Here is a 21,907-nt window from a genome sequence, read left to right on the forward strand (position 1 = left end):
CGGCAGGACTAAAAAATTAGGGGCCAGGGGAAAGGGGTGCCCAGGTGGGTGAGCAGTTACACACATCCTGTCAGTCCTGGTCACACACTCCACTAGCCTCTGTTACACATTTGGTCAGCCTGTGAAGGTTAGACAGCTCATTAATATCTCTATAAACAGGTTCTTGGAAAAAGGGCAGAGATGGTACGGAAGGCCCCAAAAAACACGCAGGGGGGGGGATCAAGCCGCAGCACAATGAGATCATATCTTGTGTCTGAAGGTCTGGAGAGGACATTGGATAGCCCTAAAGGAGACAGCGAAAATGGTATATCTGGGACACCTATAAAGAATAAAGGACAGTCTGAGGGGGAGGTCTCAGGGAAAAAGAAGGAGAAAAATAAAGATCAATCCCCAGTGGTAAAAGGCCAGAGTAAAGTCCTAAAGACCCCTGAGAGTCAACAACAGCCCAATTTGTATCCTAATACCTCCCCTGAAGACTCCCAAGCCCCACCAACTAGGCAGGATATGATGGACATGAGAGAAATGATACTACGCCTAGAAGGAACCATCAAGGGGGAAATGGGAGCAACTAGAAGAGATATACAGAGCGTGTTACAGAGAGTGGAAGGGATAGAGGAACAACTGGAGGACCATAGAAATGCAATAATGGAATTAAGAGATAGGGCTGACATGGATTGGATAGAAATAAGAAACGCTCGTTATAAATTAGAAGACCACGAGAATAGCAGCAGAAGAAAAAATCTGCGCATAAGAGGTCTCTCAGAAGAAGTTAAAGATATAGAACTGGGGGAGGTGCTGCGAGGGATATTCAATACAGCCTTAAAAAGAGACTTGACAGCTCCATTGCATTTTGAACGGGTCCACAGAATACAAAAACTGTATAACACACAGAGAGACCTACCAAGGGACACCATAGTCAGATTCCTAGAATATAACCAAAAGGAACTGGTATCTCAAAGCACAAGGAACTCTGCTACTATGGAATACAAGGGAGGCAAGCTACTCCTGTTTTCAGATCTTGCACCAGAGACATTAGCACGAAAGAGGGCACTGAAGCCACTAACCAGTCATCTACAGTCAAAGGATATCCCGTACAGATGGGGCTTCCCAGCCTGCCTGTCGGTTAAGAATCAGGGGGTCTCAGCAGTTATTCGTTTTCCTGAAGATGTAAAGGAATTCTGTAACAAGCTGAATATTCAGCCAATGCAAATAGATAACTGGGAAAAGAGACCTCCAGCATGGAGAAGATGGAGGGAACAGGAATGGAATAGGGCATAGACTATTAAACTTATGTATGAGGGGTGACGTATGCTGTGGGTCATGGGGATGCGGGGGGGTGGGGTGGGAGGCTGGGGAACAAGGGTGGCTGGTTATCAGGTACCCGCGGGGATTGCCCTCTGCCTTCTACCTGCCCATTACCCGTTCTCCCTCTTGCTAAAGGATCTTAGTAGGTTTAATGTCTAGAGAAAGAATAAATGGCTGTCACTTGGGGAGGGGGTAATATGGAGCTGATATGCCGTCCCTGGACCAGGAGCCGTCCCAACTTAGTGGACGAGGCCTGGGTAATGGGGGGTCATGATAGACATCCCAAAGTAAGGCCCACTCGGCAAGTGGCCTGGATGGGCACAGACCGAGTGAGTCTTAGCATTGAGGTTCAATGTGTTGGGGGTAGGGTGGGAGAGGGTGGGGGGTATATGTTATATATATGGTCTCAAGGTACTCGGATTAAGTTTTCCTATTTTGATATGAGTTTGATGTTTGGTTTGGTCTTTATATATATTGAGAAAGGGCCTGGAGTCTCTCATGTCCTGTGGAGATATGATATGTCCTCCCTATTTAGGAGGGGAAAAAAAAGCGAAATATAGGAAATGGCTGCATTAAAGATTGTTACATACAATGTACGAGGGCTAAACAGCCCAAGTAAGCGGTATCAAATACTACAGGAGATGAAGAGACTCTCGGCCAAAATAGTGTTCCTTCAGGAAACCCACCTAAAAATAACATCAAAAACTAGATTAAACTCAAAGGAATTCCCCATTTGGATTCATAGCTACTCCCCGAATAAAAGGGCAAAGGGAGTCGCAATAGGGTTCGATAGAAACACAGGGTTCTCCCTAGAAGCCACAGAGGTAGATCCCGATGGAAGATACCTGTTTGTCAAGGGTACAATTATGAATATGAGGTACACATTGGTAAATGTGTATTGTCCTAATGTAAGGCCGGCCGTCTATCTGAGAAAGATTTTAAATAAATTAGAAGGATTTAGAGAAGGTATGGTGATTCTGGCAGGCGACCTAAATTTTGTATTTGATCCTCTATTAGACACTCAACCGATCTCATTGAGATCAGAGGGGAAATATCTCAGAATGGTTAAACATAAATTATACCAGATGCAAATGGTGGACGCCTGGAGAATCTTCCATCCAAAAGATAAGGACTATACATATTTCTCAGGGGTCCATGGGTCTTATTCAAGAATAGACCATGTCCTCCTAGATCATCGGCTGCTTGAAGGACTGATAAGGATAGAAATAAAATCTATAACACTGTCAGATCATGCCCCAGTGGTACTATCCTTAGACGTAGGGGAGATCCCGGCTGGGTGTCCAGTGTGGAGATTAGATGAGTCCCTAATAAATAACACCAAGACAGCCGATGATCTAGGTAGGGATATGAGTATATTCTTCAAAGAAAATGATATAGAAAATATCGATCCAGCCACGCTCTGGGAAACACACAAGGCATTTGTGAGAGGGCGGTTGATAGCAGAGAAAGTCAAGAGGAGGAAGATTAGACAGGTACGGAAACAAACATTATTAGAAGAAATCCAGGTCCTCGAATGGAAGCATAAAAAAATACAGGCAGAGCAGGTTCTAAGGGCTCTAACTAGCAGGAGAGAAGAGCTCCGGGACCTCCTGGAGCAGGAAACGAAATGGATCTTTAATAATGTGAATAATAAATTCTATGCTTTAGGTAATAAACCAGGGAGTTTGCTAGCAAGGACCTTAAAACCAAGAAACACACTGAACTCTATTCTGAAAATAAAAGATAGAAATGGAGAAATGAGACACTCCACTAGTGAGATAACTAAAACATTCTATGAGTACTACCAAAACCTATATAATGTCAACAAGGGGCAAGGGGACATAGAAATTCAGAATAGAAGGGAAAAAATTAAACAATACTTAGAAAAGGTGAAGACCCCAGGCCTAGCAGAGGAAGTAATAAGTGACTTAGAGAAAGAAATAACAAAAGAAGAAATAAGTCAAGTGATTAGGAGCATCAAAATGGGGAAAAGTCCCGGCCCCGATGGGTTTACGTCACTATATTATAAAAGGTTTGGGGAGATACTAGTGCCTTTTTTTCAGAAGTATATGAACTCAATAGGGGGGGGCTTGGCAATACGCAAGGAAGCTCTGAACGCTCACATAACTTTGATAGGGAAGGAAGATAAGGACCCCTCCTTGTGTGCCAGCTATAGGCCGATATCTTTAATAAATGTGGACATAAAAATTTATTCTAAAATTCTTGCCGAGAGAATCAGGCCGCTCTTGACAGGCCTGATAGATAACGATCAAGCAGGGTTTGTACCCGGGAGAGAAACGAGAGAAAACATCTTAAGAGTAATATTTCTGTTGCAAAAAGCTAAAAAGAACAAAGAACCAGTAGTATTCCTGTCTTTAGACGCCGAAAAGGCGTTTGACAGGCTAGAATGGGAATTTATGCTTGCAAACTTATCCCACATAGGATTTGGTCCAAGTATGCTTAGGTGGATAGGGGCTCTGTATTCGGATCCCTCGGCTAAGGTGAGGGTGAATGGCACCCTTTCTGATAGCTTTTCACTGTATAATGGAACCCGGCAAGGCTGCCCGCTTTCGCCTATCCTATTCGTCCTGTCATTGGAGCCTTTATTGGAAACAATACGGAAGAATCAGGATATAGAAGGGATAAAACTAGAGAGAAGAGAGCACAAGATATCCGCCTTCGCGGATGACATGATGCTGTTTGTATCTAACCCTAGGGAGACACTGCCTAAAATAATGGCGGAATATGAACAGTATGGGGAGATCTCGAATCTCAAAATTAATAAAGACAAAACGGAGATACTAAGTATATCATTAAGTCCAAAGGATCGTAGGGAATTGGAGGGGCTCTATCCATTTAAATGGAAGCAAAGGAGGATGAAATATTTAGGTATATACTTGTCTTGCAAGGAAAAGTGCTTCTATGAAGACAATTATATACTACTACTGAATAAGGTAAAATCAGATTTAAAAGGATATAGTATAGATAGAGTATCATGGTGGGGAAGGGTGAATACTATAAAAATGATGATTTTGCCTAAAGTTCTTTATATTTTTCAAACACTTCCGATAAAAATCCCAGAAATATATTTTAAAATCCTGGATAAGATAATAGGAGGTTTCATATGGAGGGGGAAAAAGCCGCGTATAGCAGTGGAGACTCTGATTAGATCTAAAGAGGAAGGAGGAATACAGCTGCCAGACTTCAGAAGGTACTATGAGGCGGCAGTACTGAGGAGGATTACAGATTGGGCGCAGGGGGAGGGTGGAAGTAAAAAAAAGTGGGTAGAAGTCGAAGAAAGTTTAAGTAAGAAAGAGCTGGGAAATATAATATGGGTACCGAGGCAATATAGAGGACTACCCCTGGACACTCCTGTAATAACAAAAGAAACTTTTAGAATATGGGATAAGGTTCATAAGAAAAATAAATTGCCCTATAATAGTCCGCTGTTGCCGCTTACAGGTACGGATTTCTTTCCTCCTGGCAAGGAGGGGGGATTATTCCGGAGGTGGGCAACTTCAGACACTCCAAGATTAAAGGATATAATAAAAGGAAATGAAGTGCGTCCGGTGGGAGAACTTCAAGAGAAATACGGACAGTACCCAGGAGATAGGTGGAGACACAGACAAGTCCATTTTGTTGGCACTTTGTCGAAGCCCCTGCGAGCTATGAATGAACTAAATCAATGGGAAAAACTTATGACCCAAGAAGAACCTGGGAAAAGGGGAATATCAAGTCTCTACAAGATGTTGACAACCAAGATAGAGGTAGGGAAATTGAAAATGATAGAAAGCTGGGAAATAGAACTTAATCAAACTATATCCAATAAGAAGAAGAGGCAGGTGCTAGAATACGTGCAGGCTACAACGATGGATGCAAAAGTAAAAGAAACCAACTATAAGTTACTTACTAAATGGTACTATGTACCAATTAAACTGCACAGAATGAACAGTGAGGCGTCCCCCTTATGCTGGAGGGAGTGTGGGATGGAGGGAACTCATGCCCACATATGGTGGCAATGCCCCCTCATACAGGTATATTGGCGGGAGATACTAGGTCTGATCAAAAAAATCAGTGGATATGAGATAAGATATGATCCATGGGAATGTTTGTTCCACACTACAAGTATGTCCAGGAAAAAATATAGAGGTTCCTTGGTCCCGTTCCTACTGAACGGAGCCAAGGCACTAATACCTAGGAACTGGAGGGAAAAAAGAGTACCCTCGATAGGGGAATGGCTCCAAGAAATTGATAAAATGCAAGTGATGGAGGAGCTGTGGTCCTTTCAGGTAGAGTCTGGGCCAAGATATGAAAGGACCTGGAAGGGATGGAGGGATTTTAGGGCTGGGGGGAGGGAGGGGGGTGGTGGGGAGGAAGAGAGTGGAGGGGAATAGAGGAGACCGTTGGTGGGAACCATTATGGGGTCCCCTCCTTCCCTCGCGTTTTTTTTTTTTTTTGTCTTTTTTTTTCTCTTCTACCCTCTTACCTTTGACACTTAATGTGAATACACAAAAAGGGGAATTAACCCCTACACCCTTCACTATATTCTAGACGGACTTAGAGTCCTTCTTTTTTTTTTTTTTTGTTTTTTGTTTTTCTTCTTTCCTTCTTCTTTTTACAACTCTTTCTTGTTTTTTGTATATTTAAGTAAATACACAATAAGGGGAATTAGCCCCTAGACTTTTCACGATATTTTAGAGGGACGTAGTGTCTTTCTTCTTTTTTTTTTTTTACAACTTCTTTTTGGTTTTGTACACTCATGTAAATACACAATAAGGGGAATTACCCCGATACTTCTCACTATATTCTAGTAGGACGTAGTGTCCTTTTTTTTTTGTTCTTATACCTAAGTAAATACACAATTTTTTTTTTTTTTTTTTCTTACAACTCCTGCCTGGTGTTGTACACTTATGTAAATACACAATAAGGGGAATTACCCCTATATCTCTCACTACATTCTAGTAGGATGTAGTGTCTTTTTTTTTTTTTTTTTTTTTAGTTCTTATACCTAAGCAAATACACAATTAGGGGAATTAACCCCTATGTTTTTCACTGTATTTTAGAGAGACTTAGTGTTATTCTTCCTCCCTTTTTTTTTTTTTTTTTTTTAACACCCCCCTCCGGGCTTTGTACACTCATGTAAATACACAATAAGGGGGTTAACCCCTACACTTCTCACTATATCCTAGTTGGATTCAATGTGTTCTTGATTTTATGTTGTATTAATTGTACTGTTTTGTATAAAAAAAATGAATAAAAGATTTTGGAAAAAAAAAAAAAAAAATAGGAAAGAAAGGTGATTAGCAGGAACCAGGAATTTCACATAAAAGGAAGCAATACAAATTAAACAGTATACTTTCTCATACAAGAATATGGTACAGCTAGCACATATCAGGAATATGAAGTGTTGGGGTAACAAACGTTTACATTTCCAAATGTTTTAGGGGCTATTTGTGGAATAAAAATCAGATAAAGCCTACCGCATAGAATCACATGATTTGCAGTTACATAACAGATAACAGAGTTCTTGAAATGTCATATCTAGAGATGGGAAGGCATGCAAAAAAAGGAACATTTTTAAAAGATACGGAAAAAAAAAAAAAAAATTAGTGTGGAATATGTTCTTTTACAATGATAAGTTATATATCTATTACATGGTACTCAAACTATAAAACATGAAGCAGGATCACACAATAAAAATAAATGTTGCGGCTGTCCAGACATTCCCCTTCATTTTGCATTACTACATGCATTGCCAGCACCCGTGGCTTCAGATCCGGTGAAGAGGTTCGTCATTTGCATCTTCTATCTTGAGCGGTGACTTCCTTTCTCTATAAAACATGAAGACCTTAATAAAAGAATTCTGAGACTTTATGTAAAGTCTTAAATTTTTGCATGTTCTCCCAGTTCTCCAAGCAAATCCTGGAATACAATTCAAGTAACACTGTACTTTTCAATGTAATCACCCTTTGTCCCATAGTAAATTAAAATCACAAAGCACTTTATTAACCACCTAAGGACCGCCTCCTGCAGATATACGTCGGCAGAATGGCACGGCTGGGCACAAGCACGTACCTGTACGTCCTCTTTAAGTGCCCAGTCGTGGGTCGCGCGCGCCCGCGACCCGGTCCGAAGCTCCGTGGCTGCGGGACCTGCGGACCCGATCGCCGCCGGAGTCCCGCGATCGGTCCCCGGAGCTGAAGAACAGGGAGAGCTGTGTGTAAACACAGCTTCCCCGTTCTTCACAGTGGCAGCTTCATTGATCGTGTGTTCCCTGATATAGGGAAACACGATCAATGACGTCACACGTCCAGCCCCACCCCCCTACAGTTAGAAAAACATAATGAGGTCACACATAACCCCTACAGCGCCCCCCTAGTTGTTAACTCTCAAACTGCAGTTGTCATTTTCATAGTAAACAATGCATTTTTATAGAATTTTTTGCTGTAAAAGTGACAATGGTCCCAAAAATGTGTCAAAATTGTCCGATGTGTCCGCCATAATGTTGCAGTCACAAAAAAAGTAGTAGTAGTAAAAAAATAATAATAATTAATAAAAATGCAATAAAACTATCTCCTATTTTGTAAACTCTATAAATTTTGCGCAAACCAATCTATAAACGCTTATTGCGATTTTTTTTTTTTACCAAAAATAGGTAGAAGAATACGTATCGGCCTAAACTGAGGAAAAAATTCGGTTTTTTTTATATCTTTTTGGGGGATATTTATTATAGCATAAAGTAAAAAATATTGCATTTTTTTCAAAATTGTCGCTCTATTTTTGTTTATAGCGCAAACAATAAAAACCACAGAGGTGATCAAATACCACCAAAAGAAATCTCTATTTGTGGGAAAAAAAGGACACCAATTTTGTTTGGGAGCCACATCGCACGACCACGCAATTGTCAGTTAAAGCGACGCAGTGCCGAATCGCAAAAACTGACCAGGTGCTTTACCTGCATAAAGGTCCGGGTCTTAAGTGGTTAAAATACACTCACATATAAAAAATAAAAATAAAGTAATAGCTCCTTTAAAACCACTGTAAAAACACTTCTGGGTTCCGTTTGTGTGTGACATCACTTCCTGCCAACACATTTCATCATAAAATGTGTTATTGACTTATAAATGGCTAGTGGGTCAATGGCTTTTAGTGAGCATTCTACCTGCCTGAGTATATGACTTAAGAGCTATGTATGATTGATGTTTGCAAGTTGTTTATTATATAGATATATTTTTCATCCTTAAAATTTAAAATTACTACACTGTAGGATTTCTCTCCTCCTATGATAACTATGATAGAGCAGAATTGGAGAAGGTGGAATACATCTGAGGAGCCAAATTCTTATAGAGTTTACTTTAGTCCTGGATTATATGAAAAAGGCTCTAGGACTAATTTTATGAGTGGTCAATGAATTCTGGTAAGCCTAACTTTTCACTTGAGGGATAAAGATGGTGAAGATCTGTATTGAGTTTGAAGAGATCTAGAACACATTAGAATATAGTAGTTTTTATCATATCAAGACTTGGATTTGTAATTGCACTTCACTGGACTTATTTTAACATTAGATTGATGCTCATTTTGTCAAGGGGAATCGGGTAGTTTTTTTAAAATGGAAGCAGTACTTACCGTTTTAGAGAGCGATCTTCTCCGCCGCTTCCGGGTATGGTCTTCGGGACTGGGCGTTCCTATTTGATTGACAGGCTTCCGAGAGGCTTCTGACAGGCGTCTGACGGTCGCATACATCGCGTCACGAGTAGCCGAAAGAAGCCGAACGTCGGTGCGGCTCTATACGGCGCCTGCGCACCGACGTTCGGCTACTTTCGGAAAATCGTGACGCGATGTATGCGACCGTCGGAAGCCTGTTGGAAGCCTGTCAATCAAGTAGGAACGCCCAGTCCCGCAGCCCATACCCGGAAGCGGCGGAAAAGATGCATCTCTAAAACGGTACTGCTTTGATTGTAAAAAAAACACAACCGATTCCCCTTGACAAAACGAGCCTCAATCTAATGTTAAAAAAAGTTTTTTTGGTGAACCTCCACTTTAAGAGCTTTTTGGTTGAATGCAAATTCGAACACCAGGGGGTGTTATTCACCAGAAGCTGGGGATTTTATGCATATAAGATTTAGGGAAAGATTGTATTATTCAGCATGTTTTACATTTGCTGTTTTAACTTACTAGGCCGCATTCCTATATCTTCTACAGTCACGATATTTGCAAAATCAGGTATGTACAAATGCTACAAAAAATAATGAGGTAAAATTGCACAATTGCGGTATACTTAGGAATCTTAGGACCAGGGGGGTTCCTTGGGTCCTAATAAATCATGAGCACCTCGGGCACACAAATTAAAATGTTGATGGGCTGGTAGGAAGCCATGATGACTGCTTTGGACTGTTTGTAAACAAACATAACTGTATTGGTCTGAAAATTCTAATGTCACATAAAGATGACAAAAAAAATTATAGATTGCAAAGTAGATAGAATATACAATGTTCCAAAGCTTTATAACACATATAATGTATCATCTCCATATCTGAAAGGAGACCCAGAGCACTGGGCATTGGCTTTGTTTGCAAAGGTCTAGCAATGGCCCTGCATGCAATTAAAGTATAGGGCAGACATGCAATCTGTGGGAGCCACAGGTATTTGTCTCTTGTATGTTGTAAAAAGTCAAACAAATCTAATAATTATCAATCAACTGGAACTGCAAAATTATTGGACAATTTGATGAAAGCAGTTGCTATATGTCTACTGATATCGGATATGTGTTCATCTTTTTCACATTGATTACCTTATGTGAAAAGCTTTTATATGAAGTACTATAATCTTCACTTATAACCACATCAGCCATGTAGATATTTATTCCATGTTCACTATATGAAATGATGGAACAAGATATTAGAACTTTAAGGTGTCCATTACATGTTAGCATTTCTACATTTACATCTTTGTGTTTTGGTACAGTATTACAAAAAAAAACAAACAAGCTTTCTCATCTTTGGGGCTGTTTTTGGCATAATGCACATTCCATGGGGGATCAATTGTAAAATTTAGAGGAGTGACTGTAGAATTATTAACATCTGACATACAGTTTACACAGTATTTGGAAGATGAAAAAAATAATTATCACACTATTAAAATTTTTATTATTCCTCCCTGTTACAGGGAATTGTGACGATACAGATCATTGTCAGTATTATATCAAACATCATAAATGCCTTGGTGAATTATGTCTTCCTCTTTGTTCTGGAACTTGGAGTTATGTGAGTAGATGAATAATATTTCAAAGTTTGGTATAATTGCATATTAGTAGTTCCTAAAGAAAATCTGTTACAGGAGAGGTATGTGGCTTACCTGTCTTTTCCTGGCTTCAATAATGTATGAATCTCTGATTCAAAGCAAACATGTGAAGAGACCCTGACCTATGCTTTTGTGTGTTACTAAGTTGTTACTAGCCTGAGCTATAGCTTATCTTTGTCTAGACTCTGTAGTTCTTCCTTAAAGTTGATGTAAACCCTCACATATACCCAGTGAAATATACAGCTTTAGATGATACACAGATATGAAGCAAATCCTCCTACATAAGTTTTACATTTATATTTGCTGTCTTCAGCTTTCTATATTCTTTAAAAAGTGCACATTGTGTTAGAAATCTTTCTTCCAGTTTCAGCAGTGGGAGGGGGGTCTGGTCATACACTTTGTGACAGCTGATTGGAGGAAAGACACACCCCTCCCCCCTCCACATAGGCAGAGGAACACAAAATCTTGCAGAGAGGTGCTGTGAATAGGCAAGCTCTCTGCTTATTTGTCTCTAAGTCCCCTCCCTGACACAAGTTTTCAGCTGCTTTTATCTCCTGTGTTGGACTTGTCAGAAGTTATCATGCTAATAACAGAGACATGGAGCAGCAGAAAGACATGGCACTTAGGACTTTGGAGAGAGATAAGTAAACACTATAGATATATTTGCCCAGATCAGATTTAATGAATGGGGTTTACAACCACTTGGGTTGATTGTGTCTGCCTGTTATCATGAAGAAGGTTTAGAAATTTGTAACTGACCAAACCAATCCCTGGGATTTAAATTCAGATGCATAGTTTGGAAGATGGTTAATATTTGGGGGTCACCTTTTTTAGAGTGTCCTGTCCCTCCTGGGTTTTTGCCGGGAGAGGATGTGTGTTTGGAATATCTCTCCACTTGGGCCTTACCTGGGGCAGGTGCTGTAGGGCCAAGAAATGTAGCTTTCTGCTAAAGTGGACATCTTAAGGTAGACAGATTTCCAAATAATCTTGCTGAAAAATATCAGAGAAGCTGGGTAGAAGTTAATACTGGACTGTAAAGCCTTGTACACTTGACCGGTTTTCCCAGCAGGAAAACTGCCAGGAGAGCATTTGGCCGGGAATCCCGGCCGTGTGTATGCTCCCTAGCAGTTTTCCCATCAGGAAAACAGCCGGGAATCCCGACGGGAAAATAGAGAACCTGGCTCTCTATTTTCTCGTCGGGATTCCCGGCAGAATGTTTCCTGCCGAGAAAACCGGTGACGATGACGTCACCACGTTCTTGCCATTCAAAAGAACGGCGGTTCTTTTGAATGGCCGTCTGTATGCACGTCTTGGCAAGCCAAGCTTCCAGGAATCCCGTCAGAAAAACCAAAGTTTTTTTCCTGACGGGATTCTCAGCCGTGTGTACAGGGCTTAAGAATGATTCATCTCACATCAATCAATGTATCTCGGACTGCTCTGGAAATGGCCAAGAAACAGATTTATTAGAGAGATTTTCATTGTAATATAAAGGAAGGACTGTGACTACTCTTACATGGTCATAAGTCTGTCTGGTAGTTTACACAGGGCCAGCAATTATAAGGCTGCTCTTAAGGGCCCACTGCTATCAGAATACCTGTCTTTTTATTTTATTTTTTAATTTTAATTAAAATGTTTTGCTGTTTTTGGATATCTTGCACCCCTAAGGACAGTCATTGCAACATTTTATCATTCCACGGTAAGCACAGTCTTCATGGGAGTTGCAACTCTGCTTTGAATTTGAGAAAATGGCAGAATGAATAGATATTTGTTGGACCTAATAAGGGGAAAGGGAGAAAATTGTGGGTGAAATGCACTTAAAGCGGATGTGCCACGGGGAAAAAATATTAAAAGCCAGCAGCTACAAATACTGCAGCTGCTGACTTTTAATATTAGGACACTTACCTGTCCTGGAGTCCAGCGCTGATCGCAGCAGAGCACGAGCGATCGCTCGTCTCTCTGCTGCTCCCCCTGCCATCCATGCTGAGGGAACCAGGAAGTGAAGCGCTGCGGCTTCACTGCCCGGTTCCCTACGGCGCATGCGCGAGTCGCGCTGCGCCCGCCGATTGGCTCACACGCTGTGTGCTGGGAGCCGAGTGTTCCCAGCACACAACGGGCGACAGACGGGAAGTCAGAAAAACCCGTCTTTTGCCCGTAGCGTGTGGCCGGAAGTGGGTGCAAATACCTGTCTTTAGACAGGTATCTGCACCCCCCTCCCCCTGAAAGGTGTCAAATGTGACACCGGAGGGGGGAGGGTTCCGATCAGCGGGACTCCACTTTAGGGTGGAGAACAGCTTTAATATAGGCCAAAGCTCTGTTTTATTAATATATGTTCTGCTCCATCTTTAACTTACAGATGAGGATGATAGGTGTTGTCCTGGATTCTAAACTCTCCTTTCAACCCCACATTCACTGTCCAAAGCTTGCTGCCTTAACCTACGCAACATCTCTAAAATACGCCCCTTCCTAACCAATGACACCACAAAGCTCTTTCTGTATTCCCTGGTTATCTCTCACCTTGGCTACTTCAACTCCCACCTCATTGCCTTACTTTTACATAGGCTATTCCTCTTCAGTCCATCATAAATTCTGCTCCCAGACCCATCCACCTCAACAACCGTTAAGCGTCTGCTACCCCTCTCTGTCATTTCCTTTACTGACTTCTGATCACACAATGAATTAAGTTCAAAATACTAACAAAGCCATCCACAACATCACTAACCGAGTCTCAAAATACCTACCTAATCATTCTCATCGCTCCTTCCAAGACCTTCTGCTCTCTAGTTCCCTTGTTCCCATACTCGCCTCCCTTGTTCCCATACTCGCCTCCAAGACTCATTCCGAAACATCATACCCAAATATGTCCAACTATCTCCTTCTCTGTCCCCTTTTAGGAGATCCCTGAATACCCCCCAGAGAAGCCTATTCTACCCCACCTAAAACCCCACCTAACAACTGTACTTTTATTTTCTCCATCAGCTCATCCCCCCACAGTTATTACCTTTTGTATAATTTGACCCTTCCTTTTAGATTGTAAGCTCTATTGAGTGGGGCCCTCTGATTTCTCCTGTATTATACTGTATTGTAACTGTATTGTCTGCCCTCATGCTGTAGAGTGCTATGTAAACTGTTGGTGCTACAGTATATAAATCCTGTATAATAATAATAATAATAATATAAAAATAAGTACTTTTGGTGCTTCCAATTAAAAGGAAGGTATAGATCATATGCAAAGGTAAAGTGCTAAGGATATAAAATATCAGTGAGAGTTCCCTATTGCCATAAGACTGGTCAAGACTAAAATGCTTTGAATTTTTATAGGCGCATACTGTAACATAACCATCCAGCGCTGTGTCTTGGGATAGGCTGACAAGGCCCAGGCCTAGGGTGCCACTTTGCGGAGAGAGTGGCGAAAAAGCCCCCTTCTTTCGACTCATGCACACAGGGTCGCCATCAGGGGGACAGCATATACTGATGTAGGGGCCCAGGCCGCACCGACTATTAGGGCACTCGGGCTGAATCACGGTGCTCAGTGCCACAACAAGTACCCGGCACTGAGGACCCGAGGACACAAAGGAAGGCGGAACCTTGGAGCAGAGTGGAGCACGGACAGTGATACAGGGTACACAGAGGCGCCTGGAAGTCTACAGTATGGTTCAAATTGGCTGGCGGAAGGTGTCTCTGCCTTGGACTGCTGTATTATGAAGAATGGACAAACTTGTAGGCCATTACTTTTCTGCCCTGTTCAGTGGCTGTTTCTTCTATCCAGCCTACTGTTCTCAAAAATCACACGAGAAGAGAGAGACCCATACATGGATGAGGTTTTCCACAAGCTCAGTATACTGCCAGGACACCAACCCATGTGATCCCATGATCACAACCTTGCCAGGCCTGTTTCTGACTTCTGTCGGTATTGTGAAACCTGCTGCCTGGAGCAAGAATGTTGTCTTCTCTGGAATGCTGCAATTTATTAACCTTCTGTTCAGTCTGTGCAATTTGTACATGTTCTATTTAATCCTTAACAAGTTACACTCAAGGGTTTCAGCTACGGAGAGAATATTATTCAACTTTATATAGTATATTTCCCACTTCATATTTTTTAACATTTCTCTAATATATGGATGAATGATCTACATTTTTTGTCCTTTTCACTTATTAAGTGTGCCTCTATGGTAATCATAAAAGTGCAGCTCTTCTAGGGCTTTGTGCATTTTGTTTTTAGCAGATGTTCATCATCTGGATTATTTTCTCTGATGGACATATTATAGCTGAAAAGATGACAGAAGCTTGGAGGACAAATCTGAAGCAGACCGATGAAAAAGTCTCCTCTAAGGTGCTTTTTCAGAAGTGGCAGCAGCTGTAAAATTCTACATCCAATACTCTCTGTATCTGAGGAACATACTGACACTCTTGAGGTTAACCTGGCCAAGCCATTTATCATCTTAGTTCTAGGTTTCTTGGTTTTTATTGTAATTAGTGGTGGCATAGTGATGGGTGACAGAAGCAATCACAAGGCCTGTTTCAATTTCCCCCCGCTTTTTTATTTTTTTGCTTTTACATTGGTATTTTCCTTTCCACTCCTAATCTCTGCTCAGAAAATTGCAGACTTTCTCAAGCCTTTTTATACACATTAGTAGTTTTGCCTGTCCCTATTTTTTTTTTTTTTGGAAGTTCACTTACCGTATATTCACAAATACTTAATTGCTGATAATCGACATTACACACTTTTACATTTGGAAAAAAGTATTCCAGAGACATGAATCTGTCAGATATTTGTTGATTCCTGGATATCTTTTTTGTTGCTAGGGGCTTTGTAGATGCTTTTAAGTTCAAGTCCATATTGTGGCTCCTGATGTTCTTATTAAGTACTACTGTTCCTCAGAAGCTAATAGAGTTACGGTATTTTATCCTGTCATACATCATCTTTAAAGTATCGTATTAATCGGCGTATAACACGCACATGCGTATAACACACACCCTAACTTTAAGAGGGAAGCTTCAGGAAAAAAACTTTGCACAGCCCCCTGCGTATAACACGCAAACACAGTTTACCCTCTATTTTCAGGGTAAAAAAGTGAGTGTTATACGCCAATAAATACAGTAAATGCATCATTTCCATCTGTGAGCAAGTTACTTCTAGAGTTGTTACTCTAAGTTCATGTCAATGTATTTACTTTCCACTTGTTTTTAAATAAAACTTTTAATTGGCCTGATAGTGAAGACACTCAAAGATTCATGTGGTTAATGCTGTCTGGTAAACCACATTGAACTGCATTATCTCACACAGCTTTTGATTATAGTTATCAATACGTATTCTGCTTAAGGATTTAAAAAGAGCTATAATTGATTGATTTATACTTGAAAAAAAATAATTATAATAATAGAAATAGTGAACCTCAATAAGACCCCTTTCACACTAAAGGCGCTTTTCAGGCATTTTAGGGCAAAAAATAGCGCCTGTAAAGTGCCTCTCAAGCATCCCCAATGGGAAAGCCGGGTGCTTTCCCACTGGGGAGGTGCGCTTGCAGAACCGAAAAAAAGTTCTGCAAGCAGCGTCATTGGAGCAGTTCTCATGTACACGGGCAGGAGAAGTAGGAGGGATGGAGGAGGGACATGGGTGCATTGCAAGAACCGCGCTGCTGTTTTGAGGTCTATGCATTGTTTATAGTGGAGGGGAACACAGTAACTGGGAAGGAGGAGGAGTAGGTAACACAGATGCACACATGGTGGAGTGATGGGAGGGGAGGGGGATAGACAATATGTGCTGGGGGTTGCTTTGGGAGAGGAGATATGTGCTTGGGGGGATCCGACGGCCCCCCCCCCAGCACAAGTCCACTCCCAAAGCACCCCCCAGCACAAATCCCCTTACCTCTCCTCGCCCCCAAATCAAAGGATGCTGCGTCCTTCTCTGTCCTTCTTCCACGGTGTCCCTCTGTCCTCATCCCACGAAGATGACAGGGCAGGTCTTGAACAGGAAGGGGTGTGGCCGTGATAGGAAGGGGTGGGTCATATTTAAATTAAGGGGGGCGGGCGAGTTTAATCAGGCCTAGGCAGCACAAAACCTAAATACACCACTGTAACAATCATCCAACACCTTCAAATGTACTTTTTTTGTTCACAGTGGTTCGGCTTGGGCCAACACTATTGCTCAGTTTTCCCAGGCTCTTTTGTTGTTCCTTTATATTCGGCTGAAGAAACTTCATGTACCCACATGGGGAGGTATGATCTTGATACATTTCAGGTTATGAGGCAAATGTAATATCCATAGCATTGTAATAAAGTGTAACACTAATAAAACAGAATTTTTTTTTTTTAGGAAAAAAAATAAAAAATTGTAGCTTTCAGCAGACAGGTATTTATGGGCCTGTTTACACTACAGTGTTGTTGTAATTGCTTTACCGCAACACACAGCAAAGTGGGTTAAACGGCATGGTGTGATACTGTGCCATTCAGAATGCACCTTTTGACAGAAGTATATGGCTGCGCAATGGACAATAATGCACCGCGCAATGTGTTGCCGTGTGCAATGTGTGGTCATTTCATGCCTGCCCTGAAAGTCTTGGGAGGGGGTGGACATGGCCTGGCTTGGTTCGTCCTCTCTCATGGGGTCTCCCTTCAGGGGAGCCCCACCATGTACTTGGGTGGGTCTGTTTTGGTAGACCCTCCAGAGAACAGGGTCCCTCTGGTTTTGGCCAGATGGGCCATAGTGAGTACCTCAGACCCGTCTGGAGGCTAACGCCAGGCGGATCAGTGTAAGGTCCTTCTTTTGGAGGACCATAGTACACCCTTTGCACGTTTTGTGGTCACTCTTTATGTGTGTGCACTTTTTTTGGCAGGGGTGGAGTTTTTGGGGTGTGTTTCGCACACCACAGGCTTTTAAAAAAAATGTGCGATCATTTCTGAGGTGCAGTGGGATGCCATTCAAATGAATGGTACCACATCACGCCACACACTGCAGAAGAGCGAACACTAATGCACATGTTACCGTAACCTCATATAGTATAAATAGGTCCTAAGATTTAAAAATGAAAAAGAGCTGTATATAAAAAAAAAATGTAAGACTAATTTCTTGCCTGATATCATTGAACTCTGATGTGTACAAACCATCAATGACAATCACATACAGAAGCACATGCTATGTATGTGTACTTGCTATGTCATACTTGGTTAAAGAAGGGCTAAAAATAAAAAAAAGTAAAAAATTCTGCTAATGCTTTTTTCTTAAACTTAAAGGTTGGTCCTTGGAGTGTTTGCAAGACTGGAACACCTTTGTAGCATTGGCAGTGCCGAGCATGCTTATGGTGTGCATAGAGTGGTGGACCTATGAAATTGGCAGTTTTCTTGTAGGTAAGCAAAATAAAGCAGAGGAGTAAAGAAAACCTTCTAAACTCTTTGGGCCAGATCCACGTACATCGCGCATATTTGCGTCGGGCATAGCGTAACTAAGATACACTACGCCGCCGTAACTTACTTTTTTTACTTTTTTTTTAATCCTCAAAGAATGCGCGCCGTAAGTTACGGCGACGTAGTGTATCTTTGGCGTAAGGGCGCGCAATTCAAATCGATGTGATGGGGGCGTGTTTTATGTAAATACGTCGTGACCCGACGTAAACTACGTTTTTTTTCAACTGCGCATGCGCCGTCCCTGGGGGTATCCCAGTGCGCATGCTCGAAATTAAACCGGAACAAGCCAATGTTTACGACGGTGACATCATTCTACGCAAATCCCTATTCGCAAACGACTTACGCAAACAACATTAAAAATTCTAAATTTGACGCGGGAACGACGGCCATACTTAACATTGAGTACGCCTCATATAGCAGGGGTAACTATACGCCGGAAAAAGCCGAACGCAAACGACGTAAAAAAATGCGCCGACCGGACGTACGTTCGTGGATCGCCGTAACTAGCTAATTTGCATACTCGACGCGGAATTTGACGGAAACGCCACCTAGCGGCCGGCGGAAAAATGCACCTACGATCCGACGGCGTACTAAGACGTACGCCAGTCGGATCGAGCCCAGATACAAAACAAAGATACGACACGGGAAAATTGAAATTACGCGGCGTATCAATAGATACACCGGCGTAATTCTTCTGTGGATCTGGCCCTTTGTCTGCAGACTAGTGTACGAAACAAATGTTTACAACTGTTAAAAGAACAATACTGATAATAATGATTATATGGGCTTATTCAAGGAGGTAGTGTTGAGAGAAGTAATGTTGTGCAATGTGTAGTAACCCCTAGTAGTCCATTATTTTTAAGTTTACTTATATAAGATAAATGAAGGTAACCTGGCCTGCCATGGTTAATTTTTTTTTACTAGAATTTGTTTTCTTCTTTGCAAGTTGTTGACAACTTCGGAGATGGAGAATAGTGTATCCCAAACAGTACTACTGAATCCTTGAGAAAAAAACACATACGGATTCCCCCATCCACACATTCAAGGTGTATGGAGACATTCTCCCCGCTGCAGAGCTTTCCCTCATTTTCTAAGCTCTGGAGCAAATGCCCTTGCAGAGTGCAACTGCAGTTATAAAGTGCAGAGTCTATTTGCCAATTCGTAAATCAATGAGTTAGGACCCATGTACACAGGGAATTTGCCTATCTCTCCTAAATACCTTTCCTCTTGGCAGCAGCATTTTTACAGAAAATATTACTTACGTTTAGATGCGTTTACATGCTTTTGGGCACGTCAATTGTACTACTGAACTCGCTGGCAGTGGGGTTTTTCTGCCTCTAAATGTCTATGTGTGCATGGACACAAAAGCTAACATGGAGAAGTGATTTTTAACGGCAGAAAAAAAACGACACATGCTAAGTGTCCAAAAGCAAGTCTGCCTGTCAGGTGAGGCCCAATCCAGGCCAGATGCTATTAAGTAGATTGAAAATTGTTCATACCTGAGATAGCAAGGTACTGCAGGCTTGCCAGCATGCTGCAGAAATTTCCGTGGAGGCTGCACACAGGGTTTAGGTGTCCTTGTTGCCATTGTTGTGTCTCTGCAGTGCAGATAGACTTTACTTTTAAGAGGTCATCCATCTTTATTAAATATGTTTTTTGCCCCCCCCCCCCAATTTTTTCAGTCAGCAGCTACAAATACTATAATAACTGTATTAAAAAGACACTTACCTGTCCAGGGATGCAGCGATATCCTCACCTGGGCCAGTTCGTCATCGGTCTTCAGGTCCCTAGTGCCACCATGCTAACTGTGGGAAGTCGGCTGTAATGCCTTGCATGTTCACAGACAACCAGCCAGTTCCCTATTGTGCATGCACAAGTTGCTCTTTCCCCTGTGAATAATGGTCCTGCCACCTCCTGTTGCTTGCGACCTGTCCCAATGTCCCAAGAGGCCGGGGGGGGGGGGGGGGGGTCGCAGAAAAGTGAAACTTCCCTTTAGGGGTAAAATCCTACTTTAATCACACAATCTTTCTGCTCCAACTCCTCCTACTATATCTTAAATGGCATAACATTTTCCTAAATGGCAATACACAAGGAGATTAGCAATAGTCACCATTTCTCTTTTTTGCATTAAGATGTTGTTGTTTTTTTTTGTTTGTTTTTTTTGTAATATTAAGACATCTACAGTGGAGATCGAAAGTTTGGGCACCCCACCCCAGGTAAAAATTTGTATTAATGTGCATAACGAAGCCAAGGAAAGATGGAAAAATCTCCAAAAGGCATCAAATTACAGATTAGACATTCTTATAATATGTCAAAAAAAAAGTTAGATTTTATTTCCATCATTTACACTTTCAAAATTACAGAAAACAAAAAAATGGTGTCTGCAAAAGTTTGGGCACCCTGCAGAGTTAATATCTTGTACTGCCCCCTTTGGCAAGTATCACAGCTTGTAAATGCTTTTTGTAGCCAGCCAAGAGTCTTTCAATTCTTGTTTGAGGTATCTTTGCCCATTCTTCCTTACAAAAGTCTTCCAGTTCTTTGAGATTTCTGGGCTGTCTGTCACACACTGCTCTTTTAAGGTCTATCCATAGATTTTCAATTATGTTGAGGTCAGGAGATTGTGAATGCCATGGCAAAATGGCCTTCAGTTTACGCTTTGAGGTGTGTTTAGGATCATTATCCATTTGTAGAAGCCATCCTCTCTTTAACTTCAGCTTTTTCACAGTTGGCATCAAGTTACCATCCAAAATTTGCTGACATTTTATTGAATCCATTTTTCCTTCTACTCGTGAAATGTTCCCTGTGCCACTGGCTGCAATACAACCCCAAAGCATGATTAATCCACCCCCATGCTTAACAGTTGGACAGAGGTTATTTTCATTAAATTCTGTGCCCTTTCTTCTCCAAACGTACCTTTGCTCATTCCGGGCAAAAAGTTCTATTTTAACCTCATCGGTCCACAAAACTTGTTTCCAAAATGCATCAGGCTTGTCTATATGTTCATTTGCAAAGTTCAAATGCTGATTTTTGTGGTGAGGACGTAGAAGAGGTTTTCTTCTGATGACTCTTCCATGAAGACCATATTTGTACAAGTATCTCTTTATAGTGGAATAGTGTACCACAACTCCAGTGTCTGCCAGATCTTTCTGGAGGGATCGTGCAGTCAAACGTGGCTTTTGAATTGCTTTTCTCACAATCCTGCGAGCTGTTCTGTCTGATATTTTTCTTGGTCTTCCAGATCTTGCTTTAACTTCCACTGTTCCTGATGACTGCCATTTCTTAATTACATTCCGAACAGAGGATATTGACATCTGAAAACGCTTTGCTATCTTCTTATAGCCTTCTCCAGCTTTGTGAGCGTCAACTATTTTTAGTTTTGGCTTCCTAGACAACTGCTTAGAAGGACCCATGGTGCTGATGGTTGGGGCAAGGTCAGATGAGTCTGGGCATTTAAAACCTTTGAGATTGACATCACCTGGTCTTCCCAGACGATGATTGAGAACAATTCATGACACTGGCAGGTCTCAGCTTTGCAAAGGGGGCAGTGCATGCTATAAATTCTGCAGGGTGCCCAAACTTTTGAAGACGCCATTTTTTTGTTTTCTGTAATTTTGAAAGTGTAAATGATGGAAATAAAATCTAACTTTTTTTTTACATATTATAAGAATGTCTAATCTGTAATTTGATGCCTTTTGGAGATTTTTCCATCTTTCCTTGGCTTCGTTATGCACATTAATACAAATTTTTACCTGGGGTGCCCAAACTTTCAATCCCAACTGTAATAGACTCAATATTGTTCTTTTTGTACAGTTTTGGTAATCTGCATAATATAGTAGTCAAAATGAATTCCATGTTTACGCCATGTTTAACAACACAGAGCAAGTATGATCTACAAATCATA

The 21,907-nt window shown here is 41.5% G+C and overlaps 1 protein-coding gene and 1 pseudogene across 5 annotated transcripts in view; both read left to right on the forward strand.

Moving 5' to 3' along the window:
- Positions 1-21,907, forward strand: part of LOC120926671 (multidrug and toxin extrusion protein 1-like) — a 70,560-nt gene that overhangs the window by 26,159 nt on the left and 22,494 nt on the right. For all 5 annotated transcript variants that reach the window (XM_040336796.1, XM_040336798.1, XM_040336797.1 and 2 more), the window contains exons 6-9: positions 9,484-9,528; positions 10,471-10,568; positions 16,724-16,821; positions 17,836-17,949. In XM_040336796.1, coding sequence (XP_040192730.1) covers positions 9,484-9,528; positions 10,471-10,568; positions 16,724-16,821; positions 17,836-17,949 — 355 coding nt within the window. The remainder of the gene's footprint in view (positions 1-9,483; positions 9,529-10,470; positions 10,569-16,723; positions 16,822-17,835; positions 17,950-21,907) is intronic.
- On the forward strand, positions 14,229-15,488 carry LOC120926673 (annotated as a pseudogene).

Source organism: Rana temporaria, chromosome 2 (assembly GCF_905171775.1).
Source record: "Rana temporaria chromosome 2, aRanTem1.1, whole genome shotgun sequence".
NCBI classification, from domain to species: domain Eukaryota; kingdom Metazoa; phylum Chordata; class Amphibia; order Anura; family Ranidae; genus Rana; species Rana temporaria.